General features: G+C 36.7%; 1 protein-coding gene and 1 long non-coding RNA gene across 9 annotated transcripts in view; one reads left to right on the top strand and one right to left on the bottom strand.

The window, feature by feature from the left end:
• Positions 1-8381, top strand: part of PLEKHH2 (pleckstrin homology, MyTH4 and FERM domain containing H2) — a 53651-nt gene extending 45270 nt beyond the window's left edge. For 3 of the 5 annotated variants that reach the window (XM_027681995.1, XM_027681994.1, XM_027681992.1), the window contains 7 exons: positions 290-387; positions 769-910; positions 1616-1761; positions 3103-3232; positions 4111-4197; positions 5907-6044; positions 7275-8381. In XM_027681995.1, the coding sequence (XP_027537796.1) occupies positions 290-387; positions 769-910; positions 1616-1761; positions 3103-3232; positions 4111-4197; positions 5907-6044; positions 7275-7457 (924 nt within the window). In that variant the 3' untranslated portion in view covers positions 7458-8381. Of the gene's footprint in view, positions 1-289; positions 388-768; positions 911-1615; positions 1762-3102; positions 3233-4110; positions 4198-5906; positions 6045-7274 lie in introns of those variants that run through there. The other 2 variants (XM_027681993.1, XR_003534001.1) reach the window with 2 other exon arrangements.
• LOC113966902 overlaps positions 1-13055 on the bottom strand; it is a 51780-nt gene extending 38725 nt beyond the window's left edge. The window contains exons 1-4 of one of the 4 annotated variants that reach the window (XR_003534004.1): positions 12976-13055; positions 12572-12689; positions 10500-10600; positions 4738-4791 (exon numbers count right to left, since the gene is read on the bottom strand). This is a non-coding gene — a long non-coding RNA (uncharacterized LOC113966902). The remainder of the gene's footprint in view (positions 1-4737; positions 4792-10499; positions 10601-12571; positions 12690-12975) is intronic. The other 3 variants (XR_003534005.1, XR_003534002.1, XR_003534003.1) reach the window with 3 other exon arrangements.

Here is a 13055-nt window from a genome sequence, read left to right as displayed (position 1 = left end):
GGCTGCTGCTAAATCAAGTACCTGGCCTTTCCAAATAAGCATGTTAGGGCTCGTTTCCAATGTAGTATGAGTGTTGCAGGATAAGCAAACAACAAAAATGTTAATTATTAAATGCTCCAACTAAGAAATGCAAGTGAAGTTATACTTCAGTAAGCTTAAAAATTCAAGCTATGTATGTTTCTGATATGTAATAGGTGGAGGGTATTAAAATAAGTTGACAATTTCTATTCAAAGGTGTTTTCAAATATGAAGACATGGCAAAGTCCATTTTGTATTGCTTTCCTTCTAGATCTGTGACATTATTTCAAAATGGGAGCAAGCCTCCAAAGAACAACACCCTGGGAAATGTGAAGGCACAAGGACTGTCCGCCTTACTTACAAAAATAGGTTTGTTTAGCAAGTATAATATCTCTGCCTTGTCCCCAGATTTGTTTTTTAGTTTCTGCAGTTTCTTCATCTGAAAAATACTGGCTGACTCGAAGCTTGCAACAAAAATAGTAAATGGGTGTAACTGGAGAATTTTTTTTAATATAGTTCATTTTTTCTAGTCCTTAAGAGATGAGCAGAACTGAAAAAAAAAACAAACCAACACTGAAATCAGAGGACTGAAATTAAATACTTGCCGAGTAGTTGAAGTGCAAGTGTTGTTCTGCTAATGTGTTTTGACGCTGACATAAACATGTCACATTCAGAGCAGATACTGCTAATCCTCAGGGCTAATGCATTTCCCTGTCTTCTTTATTTAATAACTTTCTGTCTTTTCTGTAGGCTTTATTTTTCAGTTCAAGTTCATGGGGAGACAGACAGAGAGAAGCTGCTGCTAGTATATCAGACAAATGATCAAATAGTCAATGGACTTTTCCCAGTAAACAAAGAATTAGCGATGGAATTGACAGCTCTTTTAGCCCAGGTAATCTTTATGCATGAGTGACTCACACAGCAGTTTTACAGGTTAAATACTTTAATAAGCAAACTAGTCCAGGATTGCTTGACAGTCAAGTGCAGGAAACAGACTGGGCTGGAATCTTTGTGTAAGGCAACTCTGGACTTCAAGTGGAAATGCTTTACAGCATAGGCTGCTGGGCCATCACTATGGATAAAACGTGCTTTACCTCTTACACAGTCAGGCCTTCTTGGATTAAATATCATGTAATCATGTACCATTTCTTCATTCACTATTCCTTACATGGTTTCTGCAAGTTAATACTCCAAAGTAACAGCTGTTACTGAAAGTCTAAGACTCCTTTACTAGACATGGTCTTGATAAGATCTGTATTGTATTTAAAAAACTAAAAGTTCAAAGGAAGGTTATTAAGAAAGTTACTTGATGTTGTTATTCAATAAATGTAAACTGATTTGCATTAGCTGGAGATCTAGCAATCTTAGAGCAGAACTAGTATTATATTTGTACAAATTATATTTGATGTTTAACTTTTTTCCGTGGTAAATAGAAAATAGGAAGATTACTTGCATAACTTTTATATTGGTGAAAAATTAATTGACAAACTGGTTTTCATCTTATACTTGGTAATACAGATTAAAAGACAGTTCATAATATCCAGCTAGAAAATTACTCTGGAGTAACAAAAAATTTTCTTTATGGACTTCCCGTTAGGTAGAGATTGGAGATTTTGAACGGCCTTTCTCAACTCCAGCAGGGCAAGTTACTTCCCAGTCCAAGTCCAACCAAACATTAAAACAAGTTTTGGAGAGATTCTACCCTAAGAGATACAGGCAAGGTTGTTCAGAGGAACAACTAAGGTGAGATGTATTTTGTGATTCATATTCTCTAAAAATCTAGGAGTGAAACAAGGAAGTTTTAAATTGTCATTGGGTACAATTTACTCTTGTGCTATATTTGTCTAAACCTGTGTTTGAAACTCATTTTCTTGCTAAACTGAAGAACCTGTTTCCTCTGCATGTTTCTAATCTAAAAAAAAGGACCATCATTAAGCACACATTCCAGCAAAAGCTGTACCAGTTACTACACAGTGTTACAAAACCCAGTGATTTTGAAATTCTTATTTTTCTTTTCAGCAAATCTAAATTAAGTCTGTGCATAGACTAAAGAGTTACTGAAAGTAAAGGACATGAGGATCTGACCTGTTTGCTATTCTAATGTGCAATCTCTGACAGCCAGTCAGATTGGCAATATGTTAATTTAGTGGACTTGCTAGTAAGGTATCACTTAATTTACAATTAATAACCTTCAAGTCATTTGAATCAGCACCTACTAACATGAAAACAGGCGAAACAGTGTCATAAATTATCCAAAGTCAGTGATACAGCAGTTTTGAAGTCCAGCAAACATCACAGAAATGTTTTCCTCATTCTTTAGTACAGAGCTGAGAAAACTGAAAGCTATTATCATATGCACATAGTAACATTATTACATTCTCAGAAGACAACATGGGCATTCAAATGTATATGCATAACAAAGAGAAATTTATGCAATTCATTTCAAAGAACAAATTATAAGAGGTCCTGGATTAGGCTAACTCATTGAGGATAGGTCAGATATCTGTTGAACTGTTCAAGTAGTCCCTAAACTACCAGTTGGCAGAGCTGGAAGTCTGTGGCAGGGAAAGGATCACTCTATACCTGCCCTGTTGCTTGTATTCCTTTGCCAAGGGCGCGGTGCTGATCAGAAGCACCCTTTTTGGTAGCAGTGCACTAAAAAAACCAAAAAAACCCAAACCCAAACATATCTTCCACATCTGCTACTAGCCACAGGTAGATATGTGCTAAGCTGGATGGATTTTTGGAATGACAACTGACATAGCTGTTCAGTACTGATAAAGGTAGATTGATTCTCTGTAGAGACACATTAAAAGCTGTCCCAGACTTTTTCCCTTTATGCTGCAACTGCTACATCAATATTTAATCATAACGTTACAGAAATTAGAAGATACTTCATAACGTTCATGTGCATTAAAATATTAAATGACACTTTGGATTTATTTAACACTGTATAAGTGATAGTTGTTGTATTAACTTAAATTATCATTTTAACAAATGGATTATTTTTTTGCTCATTAAACTCGCTATGGGGAAGCATTTAAATTCCTTTCAATAACTAAATTACATACTTCATTTCAACAGACAGCTTTGTCAGCGATTGTCTACAAGATGGATGGCTCTCCGGGGGCACAGTGCTGCAGACTGTGTGCGCATTTATCTCACTGTAGCCAGGAAATGGTCTTTCTTTGGTGCCAAACTGTTTGCAGCAAAAGTAAGAAACTTTACTGAGTTCGAGTGGTGGGGTTTTTAAATATAAATATAATTTGCAAATAGTAATACCTTTTTGTTGAAAACAATTGTGTTGTATATGAGGTGATTGAATCTCTTGTGAAATTACTGATTTGTTTAAGCCATATACTGGTGAAATGTAATAGCTGTAGTACTAAGTATACCATGATAGTAACTTTCCAATACACTTATTGCTAGTTTGACATTATTAATCTAGGTAGTATCATTCAATTTCCTTATATCTTAGCTTGAGATAGCTTTTTAATGTTAGACCTTTTTACCTCATAACTGGTAGAACATTGAAAAGGTATCATTAACTGGGTAACTGCAGAAGCACTGAGTGTTGTTAAGGGTATTTAGAGCACTCCCTTCTGTCCTGGCCTCTCTCAATTTCTCTTAAACCTTAGGAGTATCTTAATTCTCTTGATTCAAGTGACATCTGTGTTAAACAGAACTGTCACCTCACGCCTTATGTTTTATTAGGTAATCACATTGTATCTATTATATATATGTATATGTATGTAAAATTGCTCTATCAGCACTCTGTTCTTTGTTTATGTACACATATGAGCTAATGAAAAAACGTTAACACCTGCCTTTTACTTTAACAAAGAGACTATACATTTTATTGGTCTGAGCACCAGGGGAGGCTTCAAGAGTATTAGGTTGAGTTCATAATTCTGCCACTGGCTGCCTACATGGCTTTGGGCAGCTGTTTCAATTTCTTTTCTGAAATTTACACTGAGAGGGAACTGATGTAAGATCTGTGGGTGGAGAGAGGTCTATAAGAGATGAGAGTTAATAATTATAAGCATATTGCTTCATTTTGAAATAGTAATTAAAGAACATTTCTCTTTGTAGCCTCTGTCAATATCCTCAGATGAGAAGTCCTTCATATGGTTTGCTGTACATGAGGATGGCATAAGCATCCTGGATTACAGTTCTATGGTAAGTGAACTTTCTGTTTTTATTTTGGTCAAAGTAGATTTTAGTAGAGTATATGGGGAGATTCACCAGCACACTACATAAAAGATGGCATTAGCCTTCCATGCTAAATTATCTAGTCTTTCTCTTAAAGCAAAAATTCCTTCCTTTCAAAATGCTGTAATGTTATCACCATTATAATAGCACTAACAATAGAAATAAGTAATGAATTATTTGCATAGCATTTATTTTTGTTTATCAGATACAGTTTTTATATCATTTAATGAAATGTTAATGTTTTAATCATTCAGATGTCAAGAGATCCATAGTTACAGTTCTTACAATAACATTAATTTTCTTTTCCTGGAGACTTCATTTTCCAATATTATTCATAATACATAGACTCTGCAAAGAGCAGTTACTTTAAAAGATTGTTATTTTCATTGTATTATTTTTGTTTAATAGTAGGTAATATAACCCAGTGTTATTTAATTATGTCATTTTTGGCTCTGATTTTTCTGATTTTTCTTTGATTTGCAATACAAGTTGTTGCAGAAAACTCACGGTAATCAGTGAAAAAAAGCAGTGTCTGAGAAGATCCCTGCTTTCATTTATATCCTGCAAAGAAACAGAATGGCATGGTGCTATTAGCAAGTGCTAATATTGAATATCAGAAAATTAAAATCTCAGCTTTATAATTATACTGATAGAGGCCTTTTCATTACATTTCTTTGCAGTTAAATAAATAATAAAACAAAGAATATGAGGAGAGCAAACAGCAGCTCTTTATAGGGAATAAGCAAAATGAGTTTGCATTAGACTGCAGAAAGCCCTAGAAACACTATCTACTCCTAGAGCTGTGGCATTTCTGTAGAGCGCTGCCAGTTTACAGTATCAGCAGGCCTTACCTGTTGTTCAAGAAACCCCCAGTTTTCAGGGGTTATTCTGATTTTCTGTAGGAAGGATCAGGGCTATCAGAAATGATGTTGCAAGAGGTAGAGAAAATACTATTTCAAAATTAGGGCAAAAGGGGGTTTATTAACCAAAGGACATTGTCAGTTATTGTAAAAATACTGTCTGGCAATGAATTTTAAATGTGAACATCTGCAGCAAATTAATATGAGTTGTAATGATAAATTAAATGTTAATCTTAACTTGAAGGCCACTAGTGTGGTTTTAAACATTGAACAGTAACAACCAAAGCATGGAAAACTGAGGAGCCTTGAAGAGCATTTATTTTTCATCAGAGATGTTGAAAAAAGAGAACAGAATTTAATTTGTGTGTATGCAAACTACATATTGCTGCACAAAAAGAAGTCCTGGAGTTAAATTCTTTTAGATGTCTCATACTCTGCCATTTATTTAGACACTGCTTCAATTTCAAATGGAATTGCTAAAATTAACTTCTCTCAAAGTCAGTCAAGACTCGTTTAAATAGAATTAATTACAGACCTGAGTTCAAACCTGCTTGTATCTTTGATCTAATTAATTTGGAATAGAAACAGAGGTCAAACTTACAAGATTTATCATCTTCAATGAAAATTTCTTATCATGAAGGTCTGAATGAAGCTATCCCAAAATTCAGTTAATTTCAAGACTCATAAGACGCTAATGCCATTGAAAAATATATGTATAATTACATTTTTTAAAAGAGGAATTTGTCATAATCTGTTTTTCTTGCACTGTCCTCCTTAATAGCTTTGTGTTTTGTTTTGGGAATTTTCTTTTTTAAGCGATTAACAGTTACATATTCATATAAGAGCCTGATGACTTTCGGAGGCTATCAAGATGATTTTATGTTGGTTGTTAACAATGCTCAGACGAAGGACAGAACAACTGAAAAACACCTTTTTGCCATGACAAAACCAAAGGTTGGTATATTACCTGAAACAGTTTCCCACCATCTGCTTTTGTGCTATCTCTAGTGGGTAATCCTTAACAGATGTGAAAGATGAAACACCTTCTTTAATCCTAGCATTGTCAGATTATTGACTTTTGTTAGATGACTTTAAAGTGCAAAAGAATTAGTAATGTAAGAGCTAACTGTGGCAATACTGATGTGTTTCTTTTCATGTCCATTTCTGTAACATTGCAGATTTTTCACAGAAGGACAAAGAAGGATATTAAGGACAGAAATTATATGCAGTACCTAAAACCTAGTCTGTTTGCTTGATCAGCACCAGAGATAATTTTTTTTAAAAGTATGTTTGTGTTCTGCAGTGAAATTGTAGAACACACCATCTGAAAGTCTTGTGAAAAATCCTAGGATATTTTTACCTTTGGTAAAAAGAAATTTTCATGTTTTTTAAATCTAAAGTCTCTCCTTCCCTGGTAAGATTGACTACATTTCTTAAAAAAAAAAGATTTTGCTGTTAGAACAATTTATGAAACAGAATACAAGATTCCACATTTAAATTGGGGTCAAAACACAGCTCTTCATAAATAAGCATAGTAAAATACATCTGTTCAAGTTTCCCTCAGATTGTGCTGTTACAGAATCACAGAATGGTTTGGGTTGGAAGGAACCTTAAAGATCATCTGCTTCTGCCCTTTCCTACCCTAGACAGGGACACCTTCCAATAGCCCAGGTTGCTCAAAGCCCCATCCAAGTTGGCCTTGAACGGTTCCAGGGGTGGGGCATCCAAAGCTTCTATGGGCAACCTGCTCAATGTCTCATCAAGGTTTGTATGGATCACAAAGAGAAAATAGGATAAAAAGTTCTGGGAAGTCTTTATTCCCTTCTCTGAGCACTGGAGATTTTTTGGCAAAACTGAGGGACCACATTGTGAAAGCTTTTTCTCAGTGTCATCTTTTGGACTTCAAAATCTCTCTCAAAGTGAAAGAAGCCATCTCTCTGAATCATTTAAGACTGTGGGAGACAAAGTATCTTTGATATGTACTGATAGGAATAACATTACATTATTTGCAAGGAGCAGTAGAAAAAAGCTTTATTAGGTATCTCCTCTCTCCCCATCATTAATTTGCAAAGTACAAGTACTTTTCCAGTTGATGGTGATTGTCACTTCTAAAAAGTTAGCTATTTTTTCTGCAGTCAAAACACATCACTATTTTTCAAAGAGTTTTGTATGTTCCTGTTATAGATTCTTGAGATCACTCTACTGATTGCCAGCTACATTAACAACTTTCATCAGCTGAAAGGAGCTGCTCATCACCTCTCTGCTCCAGCATTACTGGCACCTCAAAGTGGACAGAAACTCAAGGAAATGGGGAGTCAGCCACTTCTTGCAATCAACAGACCAACTAAATGTCCCACTTTGTTATGAAAGGATTATGTGTCATGATAATCTTCCTTAGAGGGTTTATATACTGGTAGAAAACCTTCTGATGTACAAGACATAGAGCATAAGCAGGTCCATAAACAAAAGAAAGGTGGACAGGTTTACAGTCATTTCAGTGACATGTAACAGGAGTAGCCCTTTAACTAAAGCCCTGGCCTGAACTGGAACGATGATGAGCCACTTTAAGGATTATGCTTTACTGGTGGTCACTTGTGCCCACAATTGTCCCTGGCATTGGGAACAATTGTCTAGATTTTAATAGATTTTTTCCAGATATATACTCAGGGACCAAACTCTCTTCAACTCTCTTCACCTGTTCATCTCTATTTTTCAAAATTATACCAGTTGTATAACCTTCATTTTGAAAAGGAATTTTGTTTAAAAGAACAGTCAAATACAAAACAATTTCCACTTCCAGAACCATTTTTATTTGCAATACGAGCACCATGGGACTAAAAAGAATGAATTGTGTGTAATTGTTTCTCCTCTAAAAAAACCCCAAGCATAAGCACATCATGTAACTATTACAAAAAAGAGTATTCTCATGATACACTCTAGGCTTTGTTATACAGCTATTTTACTTGGCAAATCTTCAGCCTTGGTCTGGTCAATTTCTAAATAAACCCCCTCTGCTCCAGCCTTTTGAAAAAATCTAAATTGTATGGGCACTGTTTTTTAGTATAGTTTTGTTAAACAAGATCCTGTACCTAATTTCTTTAATCCAGAATAATAATATAATGCAGATGGCAAGAATGACTCACAATTCAAAACACAAGAATAACACAGAAAACCATTGCTTGATCTGTTGTGAATAAACTTGGAGACATATAAAATCCATGTATAATATGTTTAATGTATATACATTGATTCATAATATTATTTTGTAAAAGTCATGTTTCTTGTTTTTAATTTGTATTTATACATTTTATATTATAATACAAATATAATGTTCTTGCACACTGAAGACATAATGCTGCATCTGCACTATTGGACCTGGGAGCACTTTCCAGTTGCCTTTTTCAGCTGCAAGCATCAGTGCTACACAGGGTCAAATGTACAGAAATTACACCCAGGGTTTTTTTAATTCCTGTCTTCTCATTTTAATTTCCATGCAAATAAACTACTTCTACAGGCTCTGAAATGGATCAGCAGCATAATCCAATAGATAATTTAGGTTCAGCCATAAAGAAGGTATTCAACGTAAATCACTGTTTTATATGGATTTTACAGTTTCCACTTCTGCTCATGCTAATAATCATGGATCATTAATCCCTTATTGCCAGCCCTCATTGTTTTTTGTTTGGTTTTTTAATTTATTATTACTTAAAACTGGAGTAATTTCACAATTGAAAATCTCTGGTTTATGATACTTAAACATTTCAGATATATACATACTCATAGTGAGAGAAAAGGAATTTCCAGCTGTTTGCCCTCTGTGAAAGGTAGGGAGTATCCTCCCAAAGAATTAAAATGGACTGGAAGGGAGATACAGGCCATGAAGAGAACATGGTCTTAAGTGGAAAGGCAAACAGGCAAGCTGACTTGATAAATAAATTTCTTCAGAAAGCCTTCAAAGTTCTTACCACAGCTACTTTAGTCCACAGGGCTCAGACACCACTTCATGAATGGTACCGTGGGCCAACGCTTTGTCTTGAAAATTACAAGGAAATAACACACATAGTTATCTAGATGCTTTCACATTTGCAAGGTGGAAAGAACTTCCTGGTAACTTCCATGCCTTGGTGGTAGTTGTGGCACTAGACCCTTCTCTTTGAATGAGGGAGGGCCAGCAGCAGGAGGTTTACCTCCTCATAGGCAGGCAGTCTCCTGCCATCCTCAAGGGAAGCATATTGGGAGCTACAGAAGACTTGGCACCAATGGCATCATCTTTTTGTGTTGCACCCTATGTGAAGTGATACAGATAGCATGGTGAAATTAATTTAGGAATTAACACCCCTTTGCAATCAGCAGAATAGTTACATTCCAGATTTGAGGTTGGCAGGGTGTTTACAAATTCAAACAGATGCTACTGCACCACTTAGGTCATAGTCTAAAGTTTCTCAAATGTGATGACTAGAAACTTCAGTTTACAAACACAAAAGCCTTCATGTCATCGTGAAATTATGATAACATAGAACACTCCAGCTAGTAATTCTTTCCTAATTGTCCAGTTTCAAATGATCGTGGCCGATCAGGTTCTGTTATTAGAAGGCAAAAAAAGTGGAGCATTTTGGTAGTGAGTTTGTCATGTAGTTTTTAAAATCTTTGTTAAACTTGGACACAACATGATGTACAATACAAACAGCTGATCTGCAGAATTGAGTTTTTTAAACAGCTTTCATTATCACAGCCTTACAAACAGTTGTTTTATAAAGCAGCATACAATCTATGAAGCAGAGTATGACCTTCCTGCCTCCCTCTGGATAGGTAACTCTAGACACTGCTTTGCTTTTTAGTGTTCAGCTCTTGCTGCTGCAGAAACAATTCATGCATTAGTTTCCCTTTTTATGGCAGCACTTTCCAGACTTACTACTACTAACTGCTCATTTTAGGTCACCATTAATCCCATACAGCCACATTAGCACAGCCACATTAGTTAATTTTTATGAAATAAATGCACTCAGAATCACAGTTACCGTGACAACACTACCTTAAACAATGGAGCTTCTTCCAGGATTTTGATTAGCAAGAGTGATGTTTCTGTAGTGATAGTAACCTCAAGCAGACACTTCCCTTCACAGAATCAGCAAGTGGAGTCTCTTACACACGCAGGTACATATCCAAACACAGCTATGCATATCTCAGAGGACTTGCTCCATATCAATCGAGCTCCAGAGCTACCACACAACACAAGACAGCTAAATTGAAAATTTCAGAGCCCAGGCAGATAATCTGCCTTCCCCACCCAGCCCAAGCCTTATGACTAATCCACATCTCAGTCTTAACCTTGAGCCATCTACCAGAACAATTCATACTGTGCTACCTAACCCATGACTAAAGCCCAGGTAGGAACTAGATCTTTCTCACCTCCTGATCTTCAGCAGTGATGATACTATGGGAGCTGCCAAATGAGCAGGGACTTCTGGGACTGATGCTGAAGAACTTCCCATTCTCAAGGCTTGCAGAACCTAGGTTTTAAAAATATTGTCATGGTGAGATTAATGTTACCATTAATGTTACATGCAAAGACACCTCACCTTCTGTCATGAATTTAAGAACACCTTTTGTGCTTGCTTCGAACTAGCAGTCAGAAGGTAATATTTAGAATTCAATGTAAATTAATATATTACTTGAACTTCACTTTGCCTTCTCAATTTTGAGCAGCAGTGTAAGAGAACTGCTCATTTCTAAAACAAGCAAGACCCACTTAACGCCTGTAGTACAGCAGGCAAATGATAAAACTTTGAGTTTTTAATACAATCCACAACATTATTGTTCTTTCTTATTTTGGATTTAAGTTTTTTTTTCAAATAGAAGCCTATATTTCCCTATAACAAAAGGCTGGTGTTGCTGTTGGAATCCCTTGTCAGACTACCACAGTTTTTATAGGTTTTAATTTTTCCTGAAGGAAGGAAGTCATTCTTGCATAAAGGAATTCAGCCCTTAAAGCTTTAGGTAGAGCTTTAATAGTCCATACAGTGTAGTGCAATCCATTAGTTTGAGTTAACTTTAACTAAGGCGATTAGTAACTCAGTAATAATGAATTAGGAAGAAGAAGTTTTTTGGGTTTTGTTTGCATTTTTTTACAGTTTCTAATTTAATTTGGGCTTCAGTACACTTAATAATTGTACACCCTTGCACTGCGCTTCCCAGCTCAAATCTGTACTGCAGCATCTTCCAGATTTGCCATCTCTATCAGTGAGTAAATCACAGCAAAAATACTTTGCTTTTTAATCTTATACTCTTGCTATTGCAGTAATACCTGCCTAGGTTATAGTGCCAGGAGTGATTCCTACCATAGTTTTGCTATCTTTGGCAGAGCAAGACCAGCTTTGTCCAGGGTTTTTACTACATCTAGCCACTGATTATAGATCAGCATTGGCTTCATATATATACCAAGATACCAGAAGTGTTCTCTTGAATTGAAATTGATGAAAGAAATGCACTTAGAAAGGCATCAGCATGACCTGCACTGTAAAACGTTGACCAATGAAGTTTCTGGATTTTAATTAGCAAGATTGTGATTTCCATAAGGGTTTAGCAAATTCTTTAGAAGATGCATGTAAAAACCTGGAAGTAAATAAAACCAGACAAAAGTAGCCACATGAATGCTTCTGGAACTGAAACTGAGTGATTATGCAAGCTAAATTTAGAAAAAAAAAATCTTATGTAAAGAATGGGCATTACTTAGGTCAGTAGAAGGCTACATCAGCCTTCTTTGGGTAGGGAAGAAGGAACAGTTAAAATTCAATCTGTGTTAATCAGTATGAATGAGTCCACTTTCCTTGCATTGATCAAACAGATCAAATTATTTCATTTACGTTTTTCTCTCTCCACTCTCTCAAGACACAAAGCAGCTACTCAGCTACAGAAGGTAGCTGTAATTGTTGTCCTGGATTTTGGGGTCACTTCCCTGATGTAGGACATCCTATATCTCTTTCATATTCAGGGTCATCCTGCTGTTTTACTGCACTCTTTAAATGCTACTTTCTGATCCAAGCCTAACATGATTTTTGGACTTGATTTTTGATAGATCTTGCTTGAAATAATCTAGCCCCTGTTTGTTACAGCATCTTACTTTGTATGCCCCAGTAACTACAAAATCACAGAATCCCAGAATGGCTAGGGTTGGAAGGGACCACAGTGGGTCATCTGGTCCAACCTCCCTGCTCAAGCAGGGTCATCCTGGAGCATATGGCACAGGATTGCATCCAGACAGTTGTTGAATATCCCCAGTGAGGGAGACTCCACAATCTCTGTGGGCAATCTATTCCAGTACACAGTGAGCTGCACAGTAAAGAAGTTCTTCCTCATACTCCGGTGGATCTTACCTATACTCCTATGCATCAGTTTCTGCCCATTGCCTCGTGTCCTACTGTTCAGTATCACCAAGAAGGGCTTGGCTCCATCCTTTTGACACTCCCACTTCATACACTTACAGACATTGATGAGATCCCGTCTCAGTTGTCTCTTCTGGAGGCTGAACAGGCCCAGCTCCCTCAGCCTTTCCTCCTAAGTGAGATGCTCCAGTCTCCCAATCACCCTCGCTGCCCTCCGCTGGACAATAAAATAATTACACAATAATTATTCTAACATAATTACACTTTCTTATACAGCAGTTCTGTATAAGGGAACTACTCAGGTCTCATTTCATTCCCTCCACCACTAACAAATCGCACTTAGGGACCATGACTAGTTTATCAGGAGCCAGTGCTTAAGGCTGAGGTCACATAAGACTCATTTATGACTTGTTTACTCATCCCTGGTTTCCTCCATAGCTGGAGTATTTTGCCCCTTCACAAGAAAGGCTACAGTCGAAGTCTCCTGAGGACTCGGCGCTCACCCTGGGTCTGGCAGAGGGGCGGGGGAACCCTGCAAACAGAGGCAGCCGGGGCGAGCACAGCGCCGGGGCCGGGCCGGAGG

Source organism: Neopelma chrysocephalum, unplaced genomic scaffold (genome assembly GCF_003984885.1).
Source record: "Neopelma chrysocephalum unplaced genomic scaffold, ASM398488v2 Primary Assembly neopelma1_61b, whole genome shotgun sequence".
NCBI classification, from domain to species: domain Eukaryota; kingdom Metazoa; phylum Chordata; class Aves; order Passeriformes; family Pipridae; genus Neopelma; species Neopelma chrysocephalum.
The sequence above is the reverse complement of the archived record's forward strand: the minus strand, read 5'-3'. Positions and strand labels throughout refer to the sequence as shown.